Raw genomic sequence first — 24,297 nt, forward strand, 5'->3', positions numbered from 1 at the left:
GCCTGTTCTGTCTAGAAAATCACTGGCTGTGGTGGGGTGGCGGGGTGGGGGTGCTGGGGGGAGACAAGCCATTTGGGTTTAGTTGAACTGACTGAACAATTTCTGAACCCAACGTTCTATCTGGAAGTAGGAAAGTAGGCAGGAGCATGGTGGGAGGAAAGGAGGACGAGGGACACTAGACAGAGCAGAAGTACCCAGAGTAGGAAGGGATTGCTCCCTCTAAATGCACCTCTCAGGGAATGAAGAGTTGCCAGGGAGGAATGCAGAGCTCTGTTACTTCAAAGCATCACTTCTGATGTAATGAAAAGTAGGGGGCTAAGGTGGCTCAGCTCTTTGGAGTACCCTCAGCCTCCTCCCTTGGCCCCTCTTGGCTTGTGAGATACCCCAGGTCATGGGTGGAATGTTTCAAGAGGAGCTCATCTCCAGAGCTGATGCAGCCAACCTGGATAACTGCCTAGGCCTCCCTGGGCAGCCTAGGACCAAAGTAAGATTATGGGCCAGGTTTATGCTACTGGTGAGGAGTAGGGGGGTTAGGTGGAGAATTCTGGTTACCAGGAGGGTCAGAGCAGAGAAAGGGAAAAAGACAGTCAGGAAGTGCCACTTGCCCTCCCCAGCAGCCCTCTTGGTTTAGGACAGCAGCATGACTCGGTGTAAGGGGCTTGGCCTCAGCAGCCCCTAGAAAAGGGACTCCAAAATAGAAAAAAATAGAGATGGATCAGAGCCAGTCCTGGAACACAAACACCAGTATATTTGATGTGCATGAAGGCGAAAAGGAAGAGACAAAGAGACCAATGGAGACAGAGCAGGCAATGGGTGCACAAACCAGTCCTGTGTCCTGAAGAGCTGCTGAAGTTGGGAGACAGCCCCCCGCCCACCACTTTAAAGTGGGAGAGCCGGGACTTGCAGCAGCTCTGGGTCTATGGTAGCCTCAAGGTGGAAGGTACTCTCCCCACCTTAGCCATAGCTGGTGGGCCAGGCCTCTCTGCTTTCTGCATCCCCCCCGCCCCTGATGATGTCTACACAGCCCAGAGCTTCATATATGCAGGTTCTCAGGAACTGACCCACTCGGCACTACCTCCCCAAGGAGACCCATGCAGAGAGTGAGGGACTAAGACAAGGGGATTTCATGGGCACTCTCTATGTATTATTGCTGTAGATAAGCATAGGCCATTGTGACTTACTGGCAACAGAGGGGACAGGGCACAAGGTACAGGATGCCTAGCAGACATCAGAAGCATTTCAACCATGCAGGGCAGCACGTGGCAATCTGCCACTCAGAAATGCTGCCATGTCCAGTGGAGAGAGACCCAGGACACTGGAGGTTCACAAACAGTAAGCAGACTCTTCCCACCAGCACCCCCACCGCTTGGCAGAGCTGGGGTGCCTGAGCACTAGGGGATGAGGGCCCTGAAGATACCCCGAAAAGTTAGAGTTGAAGTCTGGGCTACCTCTGCTGGATTATGAGCTTGCAGACCCTCCTTGAGCTTGCAGAGCTCAAGACCTGGATGGTTGCCTCCCTCTGCTAGGGACTCTGTGCCCTATGAGGGACAGCAAGAGCCATGGGGTACCTGGATGAAGCAGATAGACAATGCTCTGCACCTATCAGGCAGTCAGGTTTACTTTGGAACCTCCTGTACTTGAGAGTTTGTAGGGCCCAGAGAAAAGATGGTGCCAGGTAATGCCCACGAGGCAACATCTGGAATAGCCAGACCTGATGGGCCATATGAGGGCTTGCTCTGTCTGAGATCACGGAGGCCCTGTGCTGGCAGACATCAAACAAGCTGACCACAGATTCGGTCATGGTAGAGGAGGGCAAAGGTGGGTAGTGTGGTCTGGGGGCCCCCATGAGGGGCCTGGAAGGGTGTTGGGGGTCCAGATGACTGAGATACCACAGAGTTAGGGGACAGATCCACGGAAATAATTTCCTAGAGGGGACAGGGAATCCAGACAATATTTTTTCCTCTGGAATCTCTTCCACCTGTAGATGGAAACCTGAATCCCTGGATGCCCCAAAGCCCTGGCATTGGGGCCACAGTAAATTCGAAGGTAGGTCTGGGCCCTGCAGAATGTAGTTCATGCCTGGATTTAAAGAGCCTGGCCAGGAAACAGAGGCTGGGAAATGCCCTTCACCCTGTCCCAGACAGGCCAGCTGCACAACACAACCATGTCAAAGGCAGAGTCTCCCAGCCTCTCTCCCAATCCCAGGATACCACTCCTGCCCATCCCCAGCCCACCAGCCCTGGCTCACACCCTGGCTGGTGCTATGTACACAGTCTAGGCGAAGCAGGAGAGCAAGGAAGAGGAGATTCTCTCCACAGGTGGTATTATCATTTTTTAATGATCTATAAAAAGGGAAAGGCTAATTCTAAGAGTCCTAGTGTGGTCAAGAGACCATGTACCATGGCATAGGTTGCATTCTGATGGACCTCTCCCTCAGGGAGTGGGGACAGAGCCAGAGTGGGCTGGAGTGAGGATTTCACCTGTCCACTGCCAGCAATGGACCTGCCCCAGAGGACAGGTGGGGGCAACCAAGGTTACAATGCCCATGAGCATGGCAGGGTCAATACTGTTTAAGGAGTAAGCTCAAAGGGTCAGCCTTGCTGGGAGGGGTGGGACAGGGGTCGCCCTGAAGAGGTTTTGCTGCAGGGCTGGAGCTACGGCACAACTAGCTGACTCCTTCCCACTAATGATGTTCCAAAGACCTTCCCAAAGCTCAAAGGCTGTCTTCTTTTCTCCTTCCCTTATTCTCCATGGGTCTCCAACACTGGATACCCGCTTCTTCCTCCTCTAGAAAGCTCTGTTGACTCCAACTGGCTTGAAAAGAAACCATATGCTTTCTCCCCTCCCACCCCCCAGCTCCCCGAAACTGATTTGTCTCTAGGTCCCACTGTGGGTCTGGGGAGGCCCATCTTGGCCTGTGTGTTGGGAAGGGTATTCTTCAGTTTTAGCTGGGCCACTGCGGGAAGGGGGTGCAGGGAGCAGGGGGCGCTGCCACAGCCCACCAGACAGGTGGGGAGGTGTAAAAGCGAACTTCCCAGTCATCGGAGGGAAGACGGGAAGACGGCAAGAGGGTGGGCAAGAGGGTGGGCAGGGTCCCTCTCAGTGATCTATCTCTGGCAGCTGCTGTGTTGGCCAGGGAGCTGGGGAACAGGGCCGGCGTGGTGACTGACACGGAAAAAGGGCTGCTAGTGGTAAAGGCCTTGAGAGTAAGAGAGGAAAGGGGGAAACGCCACCGAACACACAGGGATTGAGACCTCCAAAAGCCCAAGGTTGGTGGGAATCCAGCACCAGGGGGGGCGCCCAGAAGGCCAAGGGAGCAGCGGAGCCCTGGGGGAGGGGAGGGGAGCCAAGGGAAGGCCTCCAGCCCTTGCACACCAGCTCTGCTGCCAAGCAGCCTCCTGGCTGCCCAGTCTCTCCTTAGGCTGCAGCTCAGCAGGCCCCCGGGGGAGGTATTGGTTGCAAGCAAGCACCTGAATATTGCCTAATGGAACCAGCCAAAGCCCAACGAAACCAGGTGAAAGGGAGGAGGCCACGCAGCAGCCCAAAGCCTCCTCGGGCCTTGCCTCCCACCTTCTGCCCAGTTCTCAGAGCCTCTTAGCCAGGACAGGGTCTGCTGCTTCCAAAGTCACCCGGGGGGTGGCGGGGGGCGTCCAGTCGCTGCTCAGCCACAGGCCTGAGGCCGCCAGCCTCTGAGCTGGGCGGGGCTTCCCAGAGTCGCTCGGCTACCTCCGCCCCGCCCCGCCCCCGGCCCCGCCCCCAGCGGAGGGCGCCGCGGGGAGGGGCCGGTCCCGGGCCAGGGCTTGTGCTGCTCGGGAGCTGTAACCGCGCCAGCTGGGAACCTCCGTCCGCCCGGTCCGTGAGCGCCCCCCCAACACCAGCCCCATTCAGTCTGTCTTGACGTGGCCGTTGGCCAGGGCCAGGGCGCCCCCGGGCTCCCCGGGCTCGGCGTCCTTGTCAAAGCGGAGGCGGAGGGTGTTGCGGATGATGAACTGCTCCACGATGAGGGCCCCGCAGAACCAGGGCACGGCGTACTCCAGGGTGATGAGGCCCATGAAGTCAAAGTCGAACTGGGAATAGTCCCAGGGGCAGGCGTTGAACTGGCGCAGGATGAAGCCGGTGGTGAACTCCCACAGGTAGGTCCAGAGCGTGTAGATGAGGCAGCGCAGCAGCAGCGGGCAGCGGCCGCGCAGGCGCAGGTACATGCGCTCCACGATGAGAATGGAGGTGCCGTAGATGAAGAGCGCCCACACGCTCGTGACCCCCGGGAACTTCCAGTTAAAGTTCACCACGAACTCCCAGGCCGCCGTGAACATCACCTCGCAGAAGTAGCCGTGGATGGCATACAGGTACCAGCGGGACAGCGCCGTCAGAGGCTCGGCCGAGGATGCCATGCTGCCGAGTGGGGCTGGCTGCTGGGACACAGAGGTGACAGGTGAGGGGGGCAGGGAGGGAAGGAGGAAACCCCTCCTCCCGCCCTCCCGTGCCCAGCCCAAGTCTTGGCATGACCAGGCTGGAAGGGATTCCAAACCTGCCTCTACTTTCTCTTTGGTTACCAGATTCTTGGCCCTATTTCATGCCCCTTACTTTGTTCCCCATTCCTTACCTTGGCCAGGTGGGCATGAGAAAGGAAGGGACGACACGTAAAAGTCCCACTGGTTTCCTCTGACCAACTCTATTCAAATGATACTCGGAAGGAGGTGTCTGCTACACTCCCTAGGCTTTTTTTTTTTCTTGGATTATCTGTGGTCAATGGAGGAGCTGGCTGTCCAGGCCCACCAGTTACCTCCATTGCTAGCTGATTTCTCATCAGGCCCATCCACTGAGATCACCATTTCTCCCTCCACTTCTTCTCAAACAACTCCACATCACTCATATTTCTGAGATCTTTTTTTTTTTTTTTAAGATTTTACTTATTTATTCATAAGAGACACACAGAGAGAGGCAGAGACATAGGCAGAAGGAGAAGCAGGGGGGCAGCCCAGGTGGCTCAGCAGTTTAGCACTGCCTTCCGCCCAGGGCCTGATCCTGGAGACCCGGGATCAAGTCCCACATCAGGCTCCCTGCATGGAGCCTACTTCTCCCTCTGCCTGTGTCTCTGCCTCTCTCTCTCTTTTTGTGTGTCTCTCTCATGAATGAATTAATAAAATTAAAAAAAAAAAAAAAGGAGAAGCAGGCTCCCTGTGGGAAGCGCAATGAGGCACTCGATCCTGGGACTCCAGGATCATGCCCTGAGCCAAAGGCTCAACCACTGAACCACCCAGGCATCCCTTTCTGAGATCTTTCTAAGCAACCTATCACATGTCTTTTGTGTATGTGTGTGTGTTAACATGTACACAACACTTACCATGTCAGCCATTTTTTAAGTAGATAGTTCAGTGGCACAAAGTACATTCACACTATTGTGCAACTGTCACCACCATCCATCTCTAAAACTTCATCATCCCAAACTGATTCCATACCCATTAAACCCTAACTCCCAACCCCTCCCCAGCCCATGGCAACCACCATTCTACTTTCTAGCTCTGTGAATTTGATTACTCTAGTTACTTCTTTTAAGTGGGATCATATACCATTTGTCTTTTTGTGACTGGCTTATTTCACTTAGCATAGTGTCTGCAAGGCTCATCCATGCTGTAGCATGTGTCAGAATATCCTTCACTTTTAAAGGCTGAATAATATTCATTCCTTTGTGATCTATCTATCTAGATACATCACATTGTACTATCCATCTGTCCATGCATTAATGGTTTGCTTCCACCTTTTGGCTATTGGGAACACAGCTGCTATGAACATGGGTATACAAATAACTGTTCTAGTCTCTGCTTTCAAGTCTTTTGGATTTATATCCAGGAGTAGAATTGCTGGATCTATGTTTATTTTCTAAGGAACGGTTTGCTGTTTTCCACAGCAGCCGTACCATTTTACATTCCTACCAGCAATGCACAAGGCTTCCAATTTCTCCACATCCTTGCCAGCGCTTGTTATTTTCTATATTTTTGATGATGACCATCCTGATGGGTGTAAAGCAGCAGCTCCTTGTGGTCACATTTGTCTTTAACTGCTCCATTAAGTGGGTTTTGGTGTTTAATTTCCATGTTGAGAGGAAACCAGTGGGCTGACAGGAGAGAGTCCTCCTCTCTACTTCTTATTCCCTTCCCCTCCTCTCTTTTAATAAGCCCCCATCGGGCTTTAAGGCCCCATCCTGTTTCCCTGAAGTTTGGCCTGGCCCACAGACCTCTCTGCTTTCCCTTGCCCTCCATCAGTGACTGTCTGGGTAACTCACTTGGCCCTTTATCCCATGCTACCCTGCTTCCTGTTAGAAGGCATTTGCTGTCTTGATCCAACTCGCTAGCCTGCATACTCCCCGAGGGCAGTGGCTCTTGTGCACAGGCCTTGGCACAGGCCTCTCGGGGGCAGGCACTGTCTAAATAATGCAGGCTTATGTGGGGGCAGGGAGGGGGCGATGGGGGGAGAATTCAGGGCTGCATCAGGAATAGGAAGGCAGAGCATGAAAACGGGAATCCCAGCTCTGCCAGCTGCCAGTGGACACCAGGCTTGACACCTCTGCCAAGGTGGGAGAGGGGACAGAGGTTAACAAGACGCATCTGCAATCTGCCTGGTTGTCTGGGAATCCCAGCCTCATTTTTCAGCTAAAGCAGACCTAGTCACAGTAATACCTAGACCATCCCAGCCCTGCCCTGGGCATTGCTTTGTGTTCTTCCAAGCACTTTCATTCACATTTTTGTTGTTGTTTCTTACAAAATTAAGATCATGAGAAGGGCAAGTAGTTTAACTCCCATTTTTTTTAAGAGAGACAGTTGGGGCTCAGAGAGGTCGTTTGTCCCATATCCCAGGGCCAATGAATGGAAAGGCTGAGATGAGAATCCACATCTCCTGATTTCTACTTTAGTACTCATCCCACTACACACTACTGATCATCTCCTAAACATGTGTGCCTAGTGTCACTCCCCTCCCCCGGAACATTTAGTGGGCCCCCCCATTTCCCAATGAAACACCACAGTACCCTTGGCCTGGGACCCAAGACTCTCTAGGATCTCACTCCAGCTTCCTTTTTCAGCCTTATTCTCACAGGTTGGCTCTCCTGGGCTTCCTTCCTGCCTCTGCAGATCCTATCTGAGTGTTTCCTGTGCCTTTCTCCTCTCACCATCCACAAGTACAAACCCAACTTCCAGGGTTGTACCTTCAGAATAAAACTGTCTTCATCCCCACTGCCGCAGGCCTCTCTTCCTCCTCTGAATAGCCAAAGCACTTACTCTGTCTCTCTCTGGTCCAGATGATTTCCTTATTTTTTATTATGTTGGTAACTTCCAGTCCCCATGCAGACATCTTTCCCATGTTCTGCACCTATGTATCCCACTCCTTCCTGAACACCTCCCCCTAAGCATCCTATAGACATTTCCAACTCCTTTCCTAAATCAAACTCATCTTTCCCCCAAAACTTGTCTTCCTTCTGCGACCCCACTCTGTACTTAGCTAGCAGCCAGAGGCCCTGGGGTCATTCCAGCTTTCTCTGCTATATCCTTACCCGAACATGAGCTCCCTGAGAATAAGGACTTTGTCTGTCTGGTTCAGCACCACATCCCCAGTGCCTAGAACAGTGCCTGGCAAACAGCATTCAACTGTTGCCAAATGTCAAAAAAGACATTTCTCAATCAGTTCTTAATTGCTACATAGCAAAGCATTTCAAAACTCAACTCTTAAATCAACTCTCATTTATTATTACAGCTTGCACGTCTCTGGGTTGGTGGATCTTGGCTGGCCTCAATCATGAGACTGCTGGTCATCTGGGGCCTGTGTCCTATCCTTACCTGGGGTGGCTCCGATTCACTTGTCTCTCATCCCTGGCATGCTTTCTTACGGCAAGCACAGAGGCACAGGGACAAGCAAGCCCTACTGCACCACACTTTTCATAACTCTGGTTAAGTTATGCCCACATCTTATTTGTCAAAGCAAGTCACATGGCAAAGCTGCCAAGTCAGCCATTACCTCCTGTCCTTACTACCACTTAAATATCTTTGAAATCATCTTTTCTTCTTGACTCCCCTTTCTCACTGCTGCTGCTCTGCTTCAAGCTGTCACCATCACTCACCTGGATGCCCCCAATCATCTGCCAGCTGGTCTCCCCTCTTGCCTTTTCCTTTCCAATTCAGCTATCACTAAGAAAGAATATATGGAAATAGCTGTCTTTCTAAAACACAAATCTGATGCTTCTTCCCAAGTAAGGCCCATTAGTGTATCTTTATCCACCTACACAGTGAGGCTTGAGCCCCCAGGGATGGCTGGCAAAGCCCTTTGTGAGACACTTCTGCCTCAGATCTTACTGCTTTTGCTACCTGAGGTGCCCTTCTGAGCTGCTACTGCCACCACCACCGCCCAACCCTTGGCCCATGACCCATAATCTTCCTTCAAGGCTCAGCTCCTCCTCCACTGCCTCATTCGTCTACCTCTGGACCCAGTTCACTTCTGTGACAACAGTTAGCACTGCACTTTGCACTAATGGCTGCTTGATGGATATCTAATATAATGTTAAGAGGAAAAAAAAGCAGCATTCAAAACTGAATAACTAACATGATTTTGATTTTCCAAAAGCATACATTCATGTAAATGTACAAAAAAACTAATCATAATCATCTCTGGTGACATCACAAGTGATTTTTATTTCCTTCTTTAAGCTTCTCTCTGTGTAATCTAAAATGTCTAACAATAGGTATACATTTTTATAAAAATAAAATTTTATCTTAGAAACATTTGTTGTATGACCACGTATTAATTATCTTTGTGCCTTGTGTATAGAAGATGTTCAACAAATTCGCCAAGCAAATGAACCTCAGGAAACCTGATGTCCTATAAAGTTCATGTGGGTTCCTCCCTCCTGAGCCATCACCAACAATAAACCATGATTCATGGTTTAAATAGCATGAAGTGGTTAAGCCCGGGGGCCCCAGATCCTAACTTCCTGGTCTCCCCCTTGCCCTTTCCTTTCCAATTTCCTGGTACCCTTCACCTGTGGGATGTAGGACATGTTCCCTGACATTTCTGTGCCTCGGTTTTCTTACAGGGAAAGAGGAGTAACTACTTTTGGGGGTATTGTAAGGATGAATGAGCTAATAGATAGACACTACTAAGATTACAGCAAATGCTCAGGAAAAGGTGGCTGTCACTTCTGCCACAGAGCTAGGCTTCTTGGTCGGCTTCTCCAGCTCTGAGTGCCACTTCCTACCTGAGGCAGGGTCATTCTGCCCCTGCTTTTAGTAGCTGTTGGGCAACCTTCCTTGCCAAGCAGGTCAGGTCTTCACCTCCACCCAGAGCACAACCCAGCAGCCAAGCAACCTTGTGAAACCAATAATCGCCCACACAGCCCATGGGAGAACAAAGACTGAGCTGAGGAGAGGCAAGGTGAGCTTCCAGCTTTTGTGCAGCTCAGGAGTTTTAATGGGGGGGGGGGTGTCTCAGAACTAACTCTCTGAGGTCCAGGCTTGACAAGAAGGGTGAAATGAAAGGGCTAGTGTTCCTTGCACACTTTCTCACACCATCATTTTATCCTGCAACTCCAATTGGTTGTTAGCCTTCCAGAGTGGAAGAGAACAGACCCAGGCTCCAGGGAAACTCACTGAGAATGAAGAAGAACCATGACTGGAGGTAGGTGGGGCTATGGTGGCCTGGAGACCACTCTACCTGCCGCCCAGCTCTGACTCCTCTGGCCCACAGCAGCCAGGGGAAAGGGCTCCCTGTTCATCAGACGCAGCAGCCTAACAAAACTAGTGGATTTCTCAGGTCTGCCCCCACCTTAATGCTGACTTTAAAACCCTGCTCTCCTTGCCTTGTGAACTCGTCTTTAGACACATGGTCAAGGATGTCCCAGCCAGTAACAACTCAGGGGCTCCGGTCACGCCTCCCCCTCCCCCATCCCCCAGAGCAGATGATTTGGAAGAGCTGGACTTCCAAACCCTTCGAGCAGAAGTAAGATGGAAGGAGCAGCTGTTAAAGGGTGAAGGAGGGCAAGCCGTTGAACAGAAGAGAAGATGGGGGCAAAAGAACAGGGTGAGCCCAAGGATGAGATTCCATTTCTGGAATCTTCCATACTTTGAAGAACAGGGGTAGGCGGAGGGGAAGCATACCTAGGCAAGGTCAGGCCACGTCCGAGGGATTGTGCCAGAAGAACACTCCTACTCCACACGAGACAAACAGGGAAGCTGGAAGTCCTGACTGGGGCCAGGAGATGGGGGTGAAGACAGAGAAAAGGGATATGAGACAGTGTCATCAGCTGGGATGGCCACTCACACTGTGGTGGCACAGGCACTAACATTCGGGGCAGCGTTGGTTTGACTGGATTTTCAAAACTCTACTCCCTGAACCCATTGTTAATACTTGCAAGAGTGCTTAAACATTGAGTTAGGACAAGCTCCCCCACCCTCTGCTGGCCCAACAGACCCCCATCCTCCCCCCACCTAAACCCCTTTGCCCCAGACTCTCCCAGTACCTCCTGGCTCAGCACTGGGACCAAAGCCCTGCGAAGGCCTGCATCAGGAAGAACCAGCAGCTCACTGGACGTTGGCCTCTCTTTCTCCTGGTGACAGACACAACCATCCTGAGGACCGTGGCACAGAGACAGGACAGCCGGGGAAACAAAACTCAAAGTGAAGTAAAGGGGCGAGCATGGGTAAGGATAGAAACAGGAGAAAAGAATTTGGAGAGCTGAGGATGGTTTTGCAAGCAGGATACTGGGGAACCACCCAAGTATAAGAGTCTACTTGTTGATAAAAGGGTCTGTGAACCAGTAAAGGGCCGGAACTCAAGGTAACTTGACAGAGCTGGGCACTGCCCCTCTAAGGGGACAGCTTATAGGTGCTTTGCAGGAGAGGAGTTCAGAGTCTTACTCCCTAAGAGTATCTCCCCAGCTCCTGGAACCTGCTGAGCTATTCCTGAGAAAGAGAGCAGAGCAAGTTGAGAGGGACAAAGAGAATGCCATAAAAGTCCAAGATAGGCTGGAGGCAAAACCAAAGGAGATGACTGCCTTTGGTTTTACCCCAAACTCCCATGTTATTCCAGGGAGCTAAGGTGCCACAACACAATGACTCTGGGAATTTCTGTCCAGAGGAGGATCTTGCTAGAAAATTGGGATTCCTCTTCCATGCAATCAGACTAGGCAGGACTTCCTCTTTCATCTCATTTGCTTCTTCATTTCCAGGTGCCACCATTGCTACAGTTCCATGTACTGGGGAGCTACACAGCTCCCCTGGGGGGCCCCTGAGAACAAGGCAATGGGGGGACGCTGAGTCCAGTTCCCTGGCAGGCTCTGTGCTCAGAGTGAGTGGAATCAAAGAGGAGTGGGCAGCTGCCCTAACATCTGGGTGAAAGATGCAAGGTCTGAAACCATCCTGAGCATCCTCTGTGGTTGTCAAGTTGAGGGTGGGGTGGGGTGGGAAGAACACATCGGCTTGCTCCAGGGCCAAAAGGGAAGCAAGTGGAGCTAAATACCTGTGGTCACTGGCTAACCCAGATGCCATAGAGTTCCACCCTTCCTTGCTATGGGCATCCCCCAGGAAATTCCCCTGGGATGGTCCTCCCTCCACCTCCCATATCACAGGAATAATCAGGCACTCTTCTCTACACTTACCATGTATTAACTCACATAATACTCAAGTCTATTTTATAGATAGGGCAATTGAGAAAGAGAAAGCTAAATAATTACAGCTATAAAAGGCAGAACTCAGACTCAAAGCCAGCAAGTCTGGCTCCAGATCCTTCTCAGCACACTGCATTGCCCTTGAAGCTGACTACAGGCTCCTCGGTGGGCGACACCATTTTCTGAGTTTCTACTTCTGGAAGGCTAGAATGGTATATGGAGAGGCAATAGGAAGCAAGAAGGATGTGAGCATCTAGATAGATCATTAGTGAAGCTCAGAACTGGTGTCAGAGCAATTGAAGGCTTCCAACACATTCTGAGAGGCCAAGTTCTGGTCTAAGGCCAAGTTCTGGTAAGATCCAACTGACGATCCTCCAGAGTCATAGCTGACCCTCAGAGGACCACAGTGGCAGCCACCTCTGAGGGCCTCAAGGCACGTGCCATTCAAAGACCTTTTATGAGGACACACATTACCCAGAGTTTCCCTGACTGCCAGCCCACCCCCATGTGGCTGGACATCTCAGATGGCCCAACCCAGCCATGCAAATACCAGCCAAGAGCAGTGACCAGCATCACACTGCCCAGAAAAACCCAGTGCCTGGAGCAGCAGCAGACCACTCCACACAAGGCAGCAGCCTGGGGAGGATTTTAGAAGGCCTCAGATGCTAAGCAAATCCTAGCTGGCAGGCATGATGGGGCAATCGGACTTGGAGAACAGAGTCAGCTTGGCACAGAGGTTCACGAGGGCTCAGGCAGGGATGGGCACCCCGTGGTGGATGGGGGCCTCAGGCTGGGCATCCTGTGTGTTGTCCACAAGGCTCTTCCCAGACCTCATGCAGCTGCCTCTCTATTGTTATTTAGATTTCAGCTCAACTGTCACCCCTGAAACCTTCTCTAGTTTCCAATCCAAAATAGCCTCCCCAGCACTGATATCATCCTGTTTCAGTTCTCATACCGCTTTCACTTTCTGCTATTTTGCTACTCCTTTGTTGTCTACCTCCCCCAGTTAGAACAATGCTCCACCAGGCTCTGTCTCATTCAGTACTGGATGCCCAGTGCCTACAACAGTGCCTGGCAATATAACTTAACTAATACCTGTGTCCTGAATGAATAAACAAATGAATGCATGGATGGGCCCACACAGGGCAGGTATAAACACTGATGAGGGCAGGGATAAACAACTAGCTGCCTCAGCCTTCCTCTCTTCTCTTTCTTGGGAAATACAGTCTTTTTAAAATTTCAGTTCTAACATTTTTAAACATCCTTATTATTTTTTCCCCAATTATAAAAGTCACATGTGTTCATACCTAAAATTTAAATATCACAGAAAGGAATGGCCTAGAGAGCAAAAGTCCCACATCACCCTAGATCCTAGAGAAAGTCACTATTAATGGTATGTTGTGTATTCATTCAGATTACATTCAGTTTTACAGGAAGCAAATCCATGTATCATAGAAAAGGAATTCATAATCCCACCAGGCTAGCCACCACTATCATTTTTCCCTGGCAATCTCTCTCATGTGTTTATTTTACAAGTTATCTTAATGTACTTATTCTGTAACCTGACATTTTCACTTAGTATATCATAATAATTTTTCCAAGTTGCTATATTGCCTATATTCTCACTATTACAATGGTGCTGTGATACTCCACCAGGTGGAAAACTATAATTTCCTTAACCAGGTATTCAGTAGAGAGAGGGCAATTGTTTCCCATTCTCAATATTACCATGACACCACAAGAAATATCTTTTTTATGCCTGTAACAAAAGTATTCAGTCCTTTTCTTCTCTGGGACTATTTCTTTCTTTTTTTTTAAATTTTTATTTATTTATGATAGTCACAGAGAGAGAGAGAGAGAGAGAGGCAGAGACATAGGCAGAGGGAGAAGCAGGCTCCATGCACTGGGAGCCTGACATGGGATTCGATCCCAGGTCTCCAGGATCGCACCCTGGGTCAAAGGCAGGCACCAAACCGCTGCGCCACCCAGGGATCTCTGGGACTATTTCTTAAAGATTTCTTAACGAGTATCGCTAGAAGTGGGATCACTGGGCCAAAGGGTACAGCAGTCTTAAGACCGATATTGTTGGCTGCCCTGGGGAATTCTGCATTATATGGAGAGTAGTCTCTGGTCTGAGTCACCGTGTTGCTGCCCTGGCCTCGTGGTCATCTCTGTTCCTCCCCCTGACTCCCGCAGTTCAGGTACACACCACCCTGGCTACAAACCAACTCAAACACATGCTTCCTGCAAGGCCCTCCAACCACAAACTGATTTTGCAAGCCTAGGCTGAGAGAAGAAATAGATGCCAGCCCTGAGTTTTTAACTGTCAACTGACTGGGGCCCCTGGGGAGCTCAGTTGGGTGAATATCTCTGCCTTCGGCTCAGGTCCTGGGATGAAGCCCCACATTGAGCTCTCTGCTCAGCGGGGAGCCTGCTTCTCCCTCTGCTTGTGTGCTTTCTCTCTCTCTCTCTCTCTCTCTCTCTCTCTGTTAAGTAAATAAATAAAATCTTAAACAAAACAAAACAAAAAGCTGTCAAATGGCAAGATCTACCTAAAGCTGAGAAATCCCTAGTTCCCCTTTTCTTTCCCTGCAAGCTCCTGCATGGAATCTAAGGCTCTGGGCTCCCATGGACCAGCCCAGCAGCTCCCGAACAGCCTGTCCTGTCAGGACTGCAAGAGCACCAGCTCTCCCTGCCTTGTGTTTCAGGGGAGTTCTTTCCCTGACCCACAGTGGGACTGTCTGCATGAGACCGACAACAGCCTTTAGACTAGACAGGCCTCTGGAGCTTGGGAAAGCGGCCAATCATCATTTTTTAAAGTACCATCAAAGAAAAGCCAGAGGTCAAGACCAGAAAGAAAGGTCAGGGGGTTCTCGCTCTACACACAGCTTGTCTGGACTTAGGAGGAGACCCTCAACAGGCCAAAAGCAGCAGAAGACTTTGTCCTCTTTCTTGGTGGCCACTTTCATAGAGGCTAAAGCACCACAAATCCTGTGCCTCCCAGTGCCCTGGATGCTCTACCCAAGGCCAATGTGAGCCACTCAATGGCTCTGGAATCCCAGATGAGGTAGTTCTCACTACACAAGGGTAAAGCCTGAGGCTCAAAGCATCCATGAGCCTACAGATAAGAAAGAGAATTTAGGAAGACATCTTCTCCCATGTGCTGGGTGTCTGACATCACTCACGTCAGTCAATCTGGGTCTGGCCCATATTTTAGAGGCCATGTGGCTATAAGATGGCTCCAGCATGTGGCATGACCTGAAACTGCTGGGCACTCTGTTCCTATCCAGAACTACAGCCCTGTGACAGGCCCTCGGACAGAACACAGGCTCAGAATTGGAAACCCCAGGGATCACCAGCCTTCCCTGTCTCACCAGCATAGACAAAGGCCTATAACATACTCACTTGTCAGACCTTTAAGTGCACGGCTCAGAACAGACATCAGGATCACTGTCCAGGAGTGTCCCGGGTTAACCTTTGTCCTGGTGCCTGGCTGGGCCTTGGTGCCATTCTCAGCAGTGTAGGCAAACATCAGCCCCAGGGCTCAGCTGATCCTTGGCTGGTAGGCTGGAGGCTTCCATGTGTCCCTGGGAATAAAAGAGGAGGTGTTCATTACTTTATACTGCCCCAGCTCTGAGCCACCAGGCCAGTGGGAGAGGCAGCATCAAGGCAAACACTACAATTGCCTAGGCTCCGGGCTCAGCACCGGGTAGTCATCCCACCCCGCCCACTGGGCTCCTCTCTTGGAACCTACTACCTCCTTTATGCTGTCCTCTTTGCTCAGGTCTGGTTAATCCAGCGATGACAGCCTGGGATGGGTCCCAGGCGATTCACACGTGGGGTTAGGACTTAGGGCTTCTTGCCCTGTGAGTAAATGTGTACACATTTGTAAATCTGAGAGGGGGTATAATTTTAGACTCCAGTGCCTTTCTCATTTAGCTTCAAATTACACTTGCACCTTCGCCCTGCAGTGCCTACATCTGTTCTCAAGGGCGGTCAAGAACCTCACAGAATGCAGACAGCACAGGACATTTGTTGTAGCATTTGGGGAGTCAAGCACAACCATACACAGGAAAACGAGCACCCCAACAAAATGTATGCAAGACCCCCTCCCCACAATCCCACCACCCTTATATCCCACTTTATTTTACCACTATTCTTGTTAAGGCCCTTCCTATGAGCATCAATATTAGGCTACAAGCTGATACAAACCTGATGTTAGGATGCCCCTGGCCACATACACATTTTTAATATATCCCTAAGAGTCGACCATTTAATAAAGATCCTGATTTTAATGTGAAGGTCCTGCAGCTTCTCTGAAAACCCCTTGGATGCAGCCCCATCTGCATGAGCCTGAGGACAGAGCTCAGGTCCAGTGTGCCCCTACAGCAGGATGAGGTGGAAGCTGGCACCATCCCCCCGCCTGCTATGTGGATGGCCAAGCAGGGTCATCCGTGGAGGTGCCACCTGAGCTGGTGCCCACAGCCGGCTTCCCCCCTCCCCCTACCTCTCAGGCTCTCTGAGCTGGGGTGACTCTGCCTCTGCCCTTTGGAGGCAGCAGGGGAGTCGGAGAAGTGAAAGGGTAGGAGTTGGGACCAAAATTCACTGTATCCGTATATGCTTGTGGCCCGGGAGGGTGTGCACCCACACCCGCCACCCCCGCTCCAGAGGCCTCCGCACTGAGACAAGGACGCACTGAGACAAGGAGGAGAGCAGAGTGCAGTAGGCTGCCCTGCTCGGCTCAGCCCTCTCAGGCTCCTCCGCACACAGGAGCCTCCACCTGCCCCACCTGTCCATCCTCCCCCTTCTCCCAGCCTGCCTGGCATATACCCATTACCTGGAGGAAAGGGCTTTGATGGGGCATGTCCGACAACCCCTCTACCCCCAGCACCACCATGACCTGTGCCTGGGGAGTTCAATCCCACCCACGGCACTTCCCCTTCCCTGAGCCCTAAGCAGGCTGCATCAGCAAGCACAAGACAAAAGAGAAAGAGAAACCAACGTCCACATCCTCATAGCACAGCCTGCTGGTTGCTGCAGTCAGCCCAGGAGCCTGCTGCTGGCTGAAGTGCCCCCCTGGCAGATGAAGCCGCTGCGGTCAGAACAGGCTCCCTTCCGAGATGGGCCTGGCACAGGACTCGTCCTGCTTCCTGGTCTGCAGGCTCTTTCCGCCAAGGGAGCTGGTGGGGGCTGGATGAGGAGGCAATAGTCTAGCAGGAGTCCCACCTCTGTCTCTATGTGCACGAGCTGTCCCCAACCCCCTCTGACACTCCCTGGTCCCCTAGAGGAAGTCCCTGGTGTAAATGGCATGAGGCTCCTTTGTGGAGTGCAGGGCCTGAGCTCTAAGTTTCTGGAGAACAAGAATGTGTGAAGAGCCCTTATAGCAACTAACGTGGGCAGAACTTAAGACTTTTTTGAGTATATCATCTCTCACGATTCTCTCAAGACTCCTGCAGGGAGGGCAGGAATCATCACCGCCCACCCCACCCCCCAGCCCCATTTTAGAGATGAAAACTCTGAATCTTGGGACATTAAAAGATTAGGCCAAATCTACATATTTGACTCAAACCCTGGTCCTTAGGCTCCAGAGTCAGCCCTCTCTCCATACAGCGTGCCTTCGAGCTGCTTCCCATGCCTCTGCATGCACTTTTCATTCATTATAATCTACTTAGTCCGTTCTGTAAGCTGCTTATTTGTAAACATACAGCCCTGAGTCTGTCCATCCAGCTTCATCAACATGCCCAGGTGCTCCTATGAGACCCAGCTCCCTCCTCATTCCTTTGTGATGCCATCCTCCTAAGCCCTCAGCTATTGCATCACTAATGTGGCCACAGGACTTTGAACATCCTTATCCTGAAGCATAATGTCCCATGTCAAAGTTATTATTGTCAAAAAAAAAAGTTATTATTCTCTGTTTCCCCCTTCACATGGTGAATTCCTCAAGACCAAGGAATTTCTTTTGGATGGATGGACAAGAAAGCTCCAGAAGGGCCAGCTTAATTCTTGGATGATTGCACTATCCAGTGTTACTAACTAAACAGCGACATCTCATATTATTCTCTAATTTCGAGGCCACCGTCATGAAAGGCCAGTCTCCCACAAAGCACCATAAATGTTGGTTTACAGTGGCAGGGCTGTCTCTGCAAATGAGGGAAGAAAGGAGGATGCTCACTCTCTTTCTCCCACCTCCAAGAGCCATCTCCTAGACCAAGAGGTGAGGACAGACGAGAGGGTGCCTTGGGTCTGGGCAATACAGAAGACATGTCACACGAAGAAGGCTGGGGGCAGGAACCAAGCGTCCCACGCATCCTGGGAGAAAGTGCAGGCTCCTACGTGGGCAAGGGGCCAAGTTCAGGCTCAGGTCAGAGAATAACAATGCCTATTTTGTTATTTTTACAATGTGCTGGCACTCTCCAAAGGCACATCCAGTTTTCATGTGCATAGCATTCATTTCCAAAGAGGTTTAACCAGCAGCTCCTGCATCATTCTCTCCCCTCCCCTATAACTATTTAGGGTAAGCTGGGCTTGCGGGATTCAATCTCTACTTCTCTGGCCAGGACCTAACAACCAAACCTGCCCCCTCTCCACCCTGTCCGTCCTGTATGTCTGGTCTCCGTCTCTGTCTCCATGGCTCAGAATCTATGAGACTGGAGGCAGGAAAAGGCAGGAAAACACCATCCCTTCTTCCCTCTCCCTCTCTCCTCTTCCCCAAACCTTCCCCACCCCAGGTGCCCACAGAGTAAAGAGAAAATGCCCCAAAAACCCACTGGGGGAGCTCAAAGGGCCCTGGTTCTTCCCACATGCCCCCGAACCATGAACCACGGCTTTCACTTGTTCTGTAGTAAGACCAGTCTTGAAATGCAAGTGGGTTCAGCAACTTCCCATGCTAAAGTACACATACAACAGGAATTCCAAATGCCCCAGGGGAAAGGCTGTGTCTGCTCAGCTCCCTTGGGAAGCAAGGAGACCCAGGGCCTCAGGCCGGACTGGCAGAGGTAAGGTTGCTGGAGACAGGAGACAGAGTGTCCACACACTCCATTTGACCCTGTCCTTCCACACCATGTCCCCTCATTTAGGGATATGGGTTCCTTGGAATCTGGGTTTCACTGCCAGCCAGACATCTCAGCACTCTGTTTTCTGTCTCACCTGCAGACCACTCTCTGTCCTGTCACCCTCCTCTCCTTCCTTCCTTCTCCCCATCCAGCCCCTCTTACTTTATGTGCTTTCCTCAATGTCCCCTTCTGAACAAACCCAGACCACCCATCCCCTACACCTTGGAGGGTGGTCTCTGACCCCAGCCCCTTCCCTTACCCCCCCATCTCACCCCCTGGCACAGGGTAGCTGCTGCTCGCTGCCTGAAAGGCTGGACAGCTGCTGGGCTCTCTAATTAGCTGCCTGGCTGCCGTCCCAGAGCAAGGCATGTGTTACAGTAAAGAGCCGCCTCACCTCCCCTTCATCAATAATCCCTTATGCAGATCCCATCAGGCAGCAGCTGAGGGGCCCTGGAATCCTGGTCACATGAGACCAGCAAGGCTCCTCTTGTCAGCTAGAAAGGGACAGACAGCAGCCTTGCAGCCCCACGGACTAAGTGACCAGAAATTTATTTATCCAGGCTCTCCCTATTACTGCCCATGTCCTTAGGGTGTCTCACAGGTTCCCTCACCACCCCACACCTTTGGAGCCCTGGGAACCCCTGCCTCTTTGTAGCCTCACCAGTGGAAGCAGAAAGAAGTCCACTGGGACTTTTGGAGGATAAGCCTGGGCCCCCCAAATGACAACCAGTGCCCTGCTTTTCACAGCTTTCTACAGCCAAGCCACCCCAGAGATTTCTAAACAACCAGAGACCTAGTCCAAGAAGTCCTGTTGAGGCTGATTTGTTTATTCAAGGTGTTGCATTCCAGTGGTCAACAAATATTTATGGAGCACCTGCTGAAGGCCACACGCTGAACTGAGTGTGAACCAGACAGTGTTTCTGCCCCCTTGGAGCCTGCAGCTCTGTGGGGAGACCGAAAATAAAGAAGCTAGTTGACACACTGTAATGTCTGACAGTTGGCCACAAAGAAGGAGAAAGGCCTGGTGAGGACAGAGAAACTGGATGCTGGAGGGCAAGCCTTAAGCTTCTCTAAGGAGGTGGCTGTTGGGCTGATGAGACTGGGGACCTCAAAATGGCCCATCGGAGGCCAGCAGCCTCCCAATAACGCCGCCTTGCCGCCCTACCTAACTCAGTTTACAAGACCTGTAACCCTGGCCCTAATCGGAATGCCGCCCCGCCCCCATCCTGCCCCTGCAGTTTGCCTGGGGACGACTTTCCTGACTTGGGCCTCCTCTCCAAGTCACCGAACCTTGCCCAGGAGTACTCCCCATTAAAGCACTCTCGAACCTACCCCCTGGCTCTGCTGTCTTTAATTTTCTCCGCCAATCATTAAAAGAAAACCTAACAGTGGCACTTGGGAATAGATCAGGATGATGCAAAGAAGCCTTTCAAAGAGCTTTGGGAAAAGCATTCCAGGAAGAGAGAACTGTAACTGAAAAGACCCAACTTAGAGTTGGGTGCCCAACTCTTGATCTCAGCTCAGGCCTTAATCTCGGGCTCTAGTTCAAGCCCCACAATGGGCTCCATGCTGGGTATGGAGCTTACTTAAAAACAAACAGGGCAGCCCGGATGGCTCAGCGGTTTAGAGCCGCCTTCAGCCCAGGGCCTGATCATGGAGACCAGAGATGGAGTCCCACATCAGGCTCCCTGCATGGAGCCTGCTTCTCCCTCTGCCTGTGTCTCTGCCTCTCTCTCTCTCTCTGTCACTCATGAATAAATAAATAAAATATTAAAAAAAAAAAAAACAAGTTTGAGAAATAGCCAGGCCAGAGCATCTAAAGTTAGTGTAATGAGGGGGTCAAACATTGCCTGCCCCTGATTGCAAAGTCACTTGGTGGTCCCTACGGTGTCAGCTGGGCCAGAACAAAGCCCCAATTCCCAATTCCCAGGGAAACATGCCCAGCACAACTGAAGGCTCCCCCTGTGGGAAGGGCTTGGAAATGGCAGGTCCTACTCAGTCATTTGGCAATGCACTTCTCTACAAATAAAGGAAAGTGAAATCTTTTGACTGATGGCCTGACATTTCCATCTGCTTCTCATCCAAAGAATTTAAGTAACTTTACTAGGCCTTCTCTGGCCTGAGTGCTTCACTTTAACAAGGAAGTCACTATTCCTTTTTAACTCCAGCTAGCTTGTTAAGGCTTCTGTCATTTGGAATCAAGAAAATCCTAACACATGTGATTGCCCCCCATTTGGAACATACCTCTTTGGCATAAGAATCACATACCTGAGCACCACCTGCCCACCACTGTTGCCATGCACACCAGTGGCTCTGCTCTTGCAGACAGTGAGGGTCAGAGCTGAAAATAAGAGAAGTCGGATGCCTTGCAAGGTGTGTCCACCTCAGCAGGATGTATATAGCTTTGGAGGCTCCAAGTCTCCCTCCCGGACACTGCTCAGACTTCGTTATTTCTCCTTGATTCATGTGACCCTTGCCAGCAACCTAACAACCTTGACAATCTTCTAGGAAGAGGACATGTGAAAACTAGAAAACCCTGGAGGAAAAGTCTAAGCCAAGAACTAGTACACACCTACCTTGTTTTTCTACAAATTACAGAATAGCACTGTCCAATTTGATAGACATTAGCTACATGTGGCTATTTAAATTTCAATTTTAGGGGTGCCTGGTGACTTAGCTAAGCATCCAACTTGATCTCAGCTCAGGTCTTGATCTCAGGGTCATGAGTTTTGCCCATGTGTTGGGCTCCATGCTGGACCCTGTGTTGGGTCATGCTGTGCTCCATGCTAAATTTAAATAAAATTAAAATTAAAAAAATTCCATCCCTCATTGTATACTAGCCACATTTCCAGTGTTCAGTAGCGACATGTGGCTAGTGTCTACCATACTGGACAGTGCAGATATAAAGCATTTCCATCATCAAATAAAATTCTATTGAATTGTACTACTTTAGAGCTTACCCAGGGTAACCAGAGGGCTGCCAAACACACAGACCTAAAATTCAGCTACATTTTCTTGCTCTTGAAAATCCTTTTCTTCTGAATGGACACCCCATGCCCTTCCTCTCTTCCTCAGGCTCAGGCCTAGTTAACCATGGTGAGATGGAGCCCAGGGGAACCATGAACCCTTGTTCCATGAAAGTCTCTGTCCAGTGCCTGAACAGTGACTTTTATCCAAGAGCCAAGAGAGGGCTCATGGTGAATGAGGTCAGCACTGGGTCTTTGGCCATAACTCAGTTTAGGGGTTCTGCCTGGAGTTGTTTAAAAAGTCCAGACCATTTATTAGATACCTCTTGTAAGCCAGGCAGCTTCCACACAGGCCATCACATCGATCCCCCTCCACAAGTCTGTGAGGCAGACATTAACTTGGATTTCCTCAGGAGGCAAGCAAAGCTCAAAAGAAGTTAAATGACAACTAGAAAATGGGAGGGCCAAGAGTTTTCACCAGCACTTTTTTCTCTTACACCAGTCATGAGAGATGGAGATGTAGGGGACTTCATTTACCCAGGGCAATGAGCCACCTACAGTTGGCAATGGGTTCTCATGGTGGAAGTCTTATGTGAGCCTCCCCTCCCAGCCTACTCAAGTCCACTCAGGGGCTTGGAAGAGCTGCCTCCAAGGGTCTGCCCATGAAGGCCTCATTACTGAAAGACATCACAGCAAAACCACAGGAAAGCCAAATACAGAAGACAAATCTGAGAAGGTGGTAGGGGTCACAACACAGACATAAGGCATTTCTCCTGGGCAAAGAAGGGAAGGGCATGATAAAATTTTGTTCTAGAAGGCTATACAAACCATGAGTTCCTTATCTTTGCATCCCCATGTCCTGGATAAAACATACAGTAGGGACTCAATATCCAAGTGCTGAACAGGCGAAGCGGCAAGGTGCAGGTCCTCCCTGAGTGAGGCGGCCTGGCCAAGCAGAGCCTGAAAGGTGAGGGAATGAGGCGCTCTGAAGGAGCTGTGACGGTCTTCATCTGGTCTGCTCAACATAGGACCCAATCCGAATGCCCCTTTCAAATGGCCCAGAGGGAAGGCCCTCAACCTCCGGGCTGGGCACTGAAGGCAGCCAGGCACTTCCACCTTGAGCTTGAGCTCAGCTCTCGCTGGACAGCTCCATCTACTGTGAAAGCACCAAGTCTTGCAACACTTTCAAAATAATGGCTCCAAACAGCAGTTAGGCAAGAGTAATTAAAGGGATGTTATCGCAGTCAGTCTCTCATTAGCCACGTAATTAGACTGCTGAAAATAATTAACATTCCTTTTGACAAAGGAAACAGAGGAACCATTACGTTCATTAGAACAGCCTCAAACTAGCTTGAGGAAGGCTGAGAAGTCATCCCCTCCTGGTCCTGCACAGGCCAGAGTCAGCATCCGGTAACCCAGACCTGGTGGTGAGTCCTGCCCTGGCCTGGATGCCCCGAAGTATGTATTATGGGTAACAATAACACAATCACATATCCTCAGAGAAAAAGCACGAAGTAAATGCATGACTGTATCAAGACAGCAAGGCCGGGGCATGTGCCTGTCTCCCCCAAGGCCCAAGAACATGATGAAAGAGACATTTTCTAGGAAGAATAAATCCATTACAGCACCAGAAAACAAGAAGGAAAGATATGGGATCCCTGCAGATGGAAAGTAAAAGGGAAGAAACTGATAGAGAAATCACAACTCGCCCAAAGTAAAACCATGAAAATAAATAATAACAATAATAAGAACAATAACTGGCACTCATACAACACATATCCATGACAGACACTAGTCTAAGAACTTTACATGCATGATTTCATGTAACCTTCCCAAAAATCCTTGACATACAGACTATTAGCCTCACTTTATAAGACCCAGAGTTACACAGCTTTCCCAAAGTCATAGTACTAATAAGTGCCGGGTTAGCATCTGAACCCAAGCAAGTGTGGCTGAGGGTTCTATGCCAGGACGTTGGGCTGGGGTGGGGGTGCAGCCACAAGAAGCCCCGAGTGGTTAGTGATTGGATCTGGAGCAGCGGGCAAGTGGGCCCCTACTCACCCTCCCACCCATGCTGTACCCTGGACACTGGGGCAGGGAGGCAAAGGTGACATCTAGACAGCAGTCCCTAGTAGGCACATCCCACTCCCCTGTCCACAACGGGAGATCGGCACAGAATTGGGGTTCACAGAGCCGTGACTGAAAAACCTCACAATACAGGGCAGCCTGGGTGGTTCAGCGGTTTAGCGCTGCCTTCAGCCCAGGGCCTGGTCCTGGAGACCCGGGATCGAGTCCTACGTCAGGCTCCCCCTCTTCCTGTGTCTCTGCCTCTCTCATGAATAAATAAATAAAATCTTTAAAAGAAAAAAAAGAAAAAAAAACTCACAATACAAAGAGAGGAACACATGACCAAGACTCACCAAGTATTTGACAAAAACCAAAACCATCAAAGCAGCACTAAATTTGAGAACACAAGTTATAGGTAGAAAACAAAATAAATAAAGTCGACAGAATGAAACATTTTTAAAAGTACAATTACTATCCTCTGAAGGATCAGAAGGGCTACTGGATCGATGAACCAAAACAAGTCTGATATCAGAGGAATGTTAAAGACCTAACAAGTGAAGGAAAT

General features: G+C 50.5%; 1 protein-coding gene across 10 annotated transcripts in view; it reads right to left on the minus strand.

The window, feature by feature from the left end:
• Positions 1-725: 725 nt before the first annotated feature.
• The window catches only part of TMEM229B (transmembrane protein 229B), a 40,749-nt gene continuing 17,177 nt past the window's right edge, over positions 726-24,297 (minus strand). For 5 of the 10 annotated variants that reach the window (XM_072761779.1, XM_026008442.2, XM_072761780.1 and 2 more), the window contains 3 exons: positions 22,494-22,625; positions 15,053-15,234; positions 726-4,409 (listed from right to left, as the gene is read on the minus strand). In XM_072761779.1, the coding sequence (XP_072617880.1) occupies positions 3,885-4,391 (507 nt within the window). In that variant the 5' untranslated portion in view covers positions 4,392-4,409; positions 15,053-15,234; positions 22,494-22,625 and the 3' untranslated portion in view covers positions 726-3,884. Of the gene's footprint in view, positions 4,413-10,139; positions 10,228-10,501; positions 10,589-15,052; positions 15,235-22,493; positions 22,626-24,297 lie in introns of those variants that run through there. The other 5 variants (XM_072761782.1, XM_026008443.2, XM_072761775.1 and 2 more) reach the window with 4 other exon arrangements.

Source organism: Vulpes vulpes, chromosome 6, assembly GCF_048418805.1.
Source record: "Vulpes vulpes isolate BD-2025 chromosome 6, VulVul3, whole genome shotgun sequence".
Classification (NCBI taxonomy): domain Eukaryota; kingdom Metazoa; phylum Chordata; class Mammalia; order Carnivora; family Canidae; genus Vulpes; species Vulpes vulpes.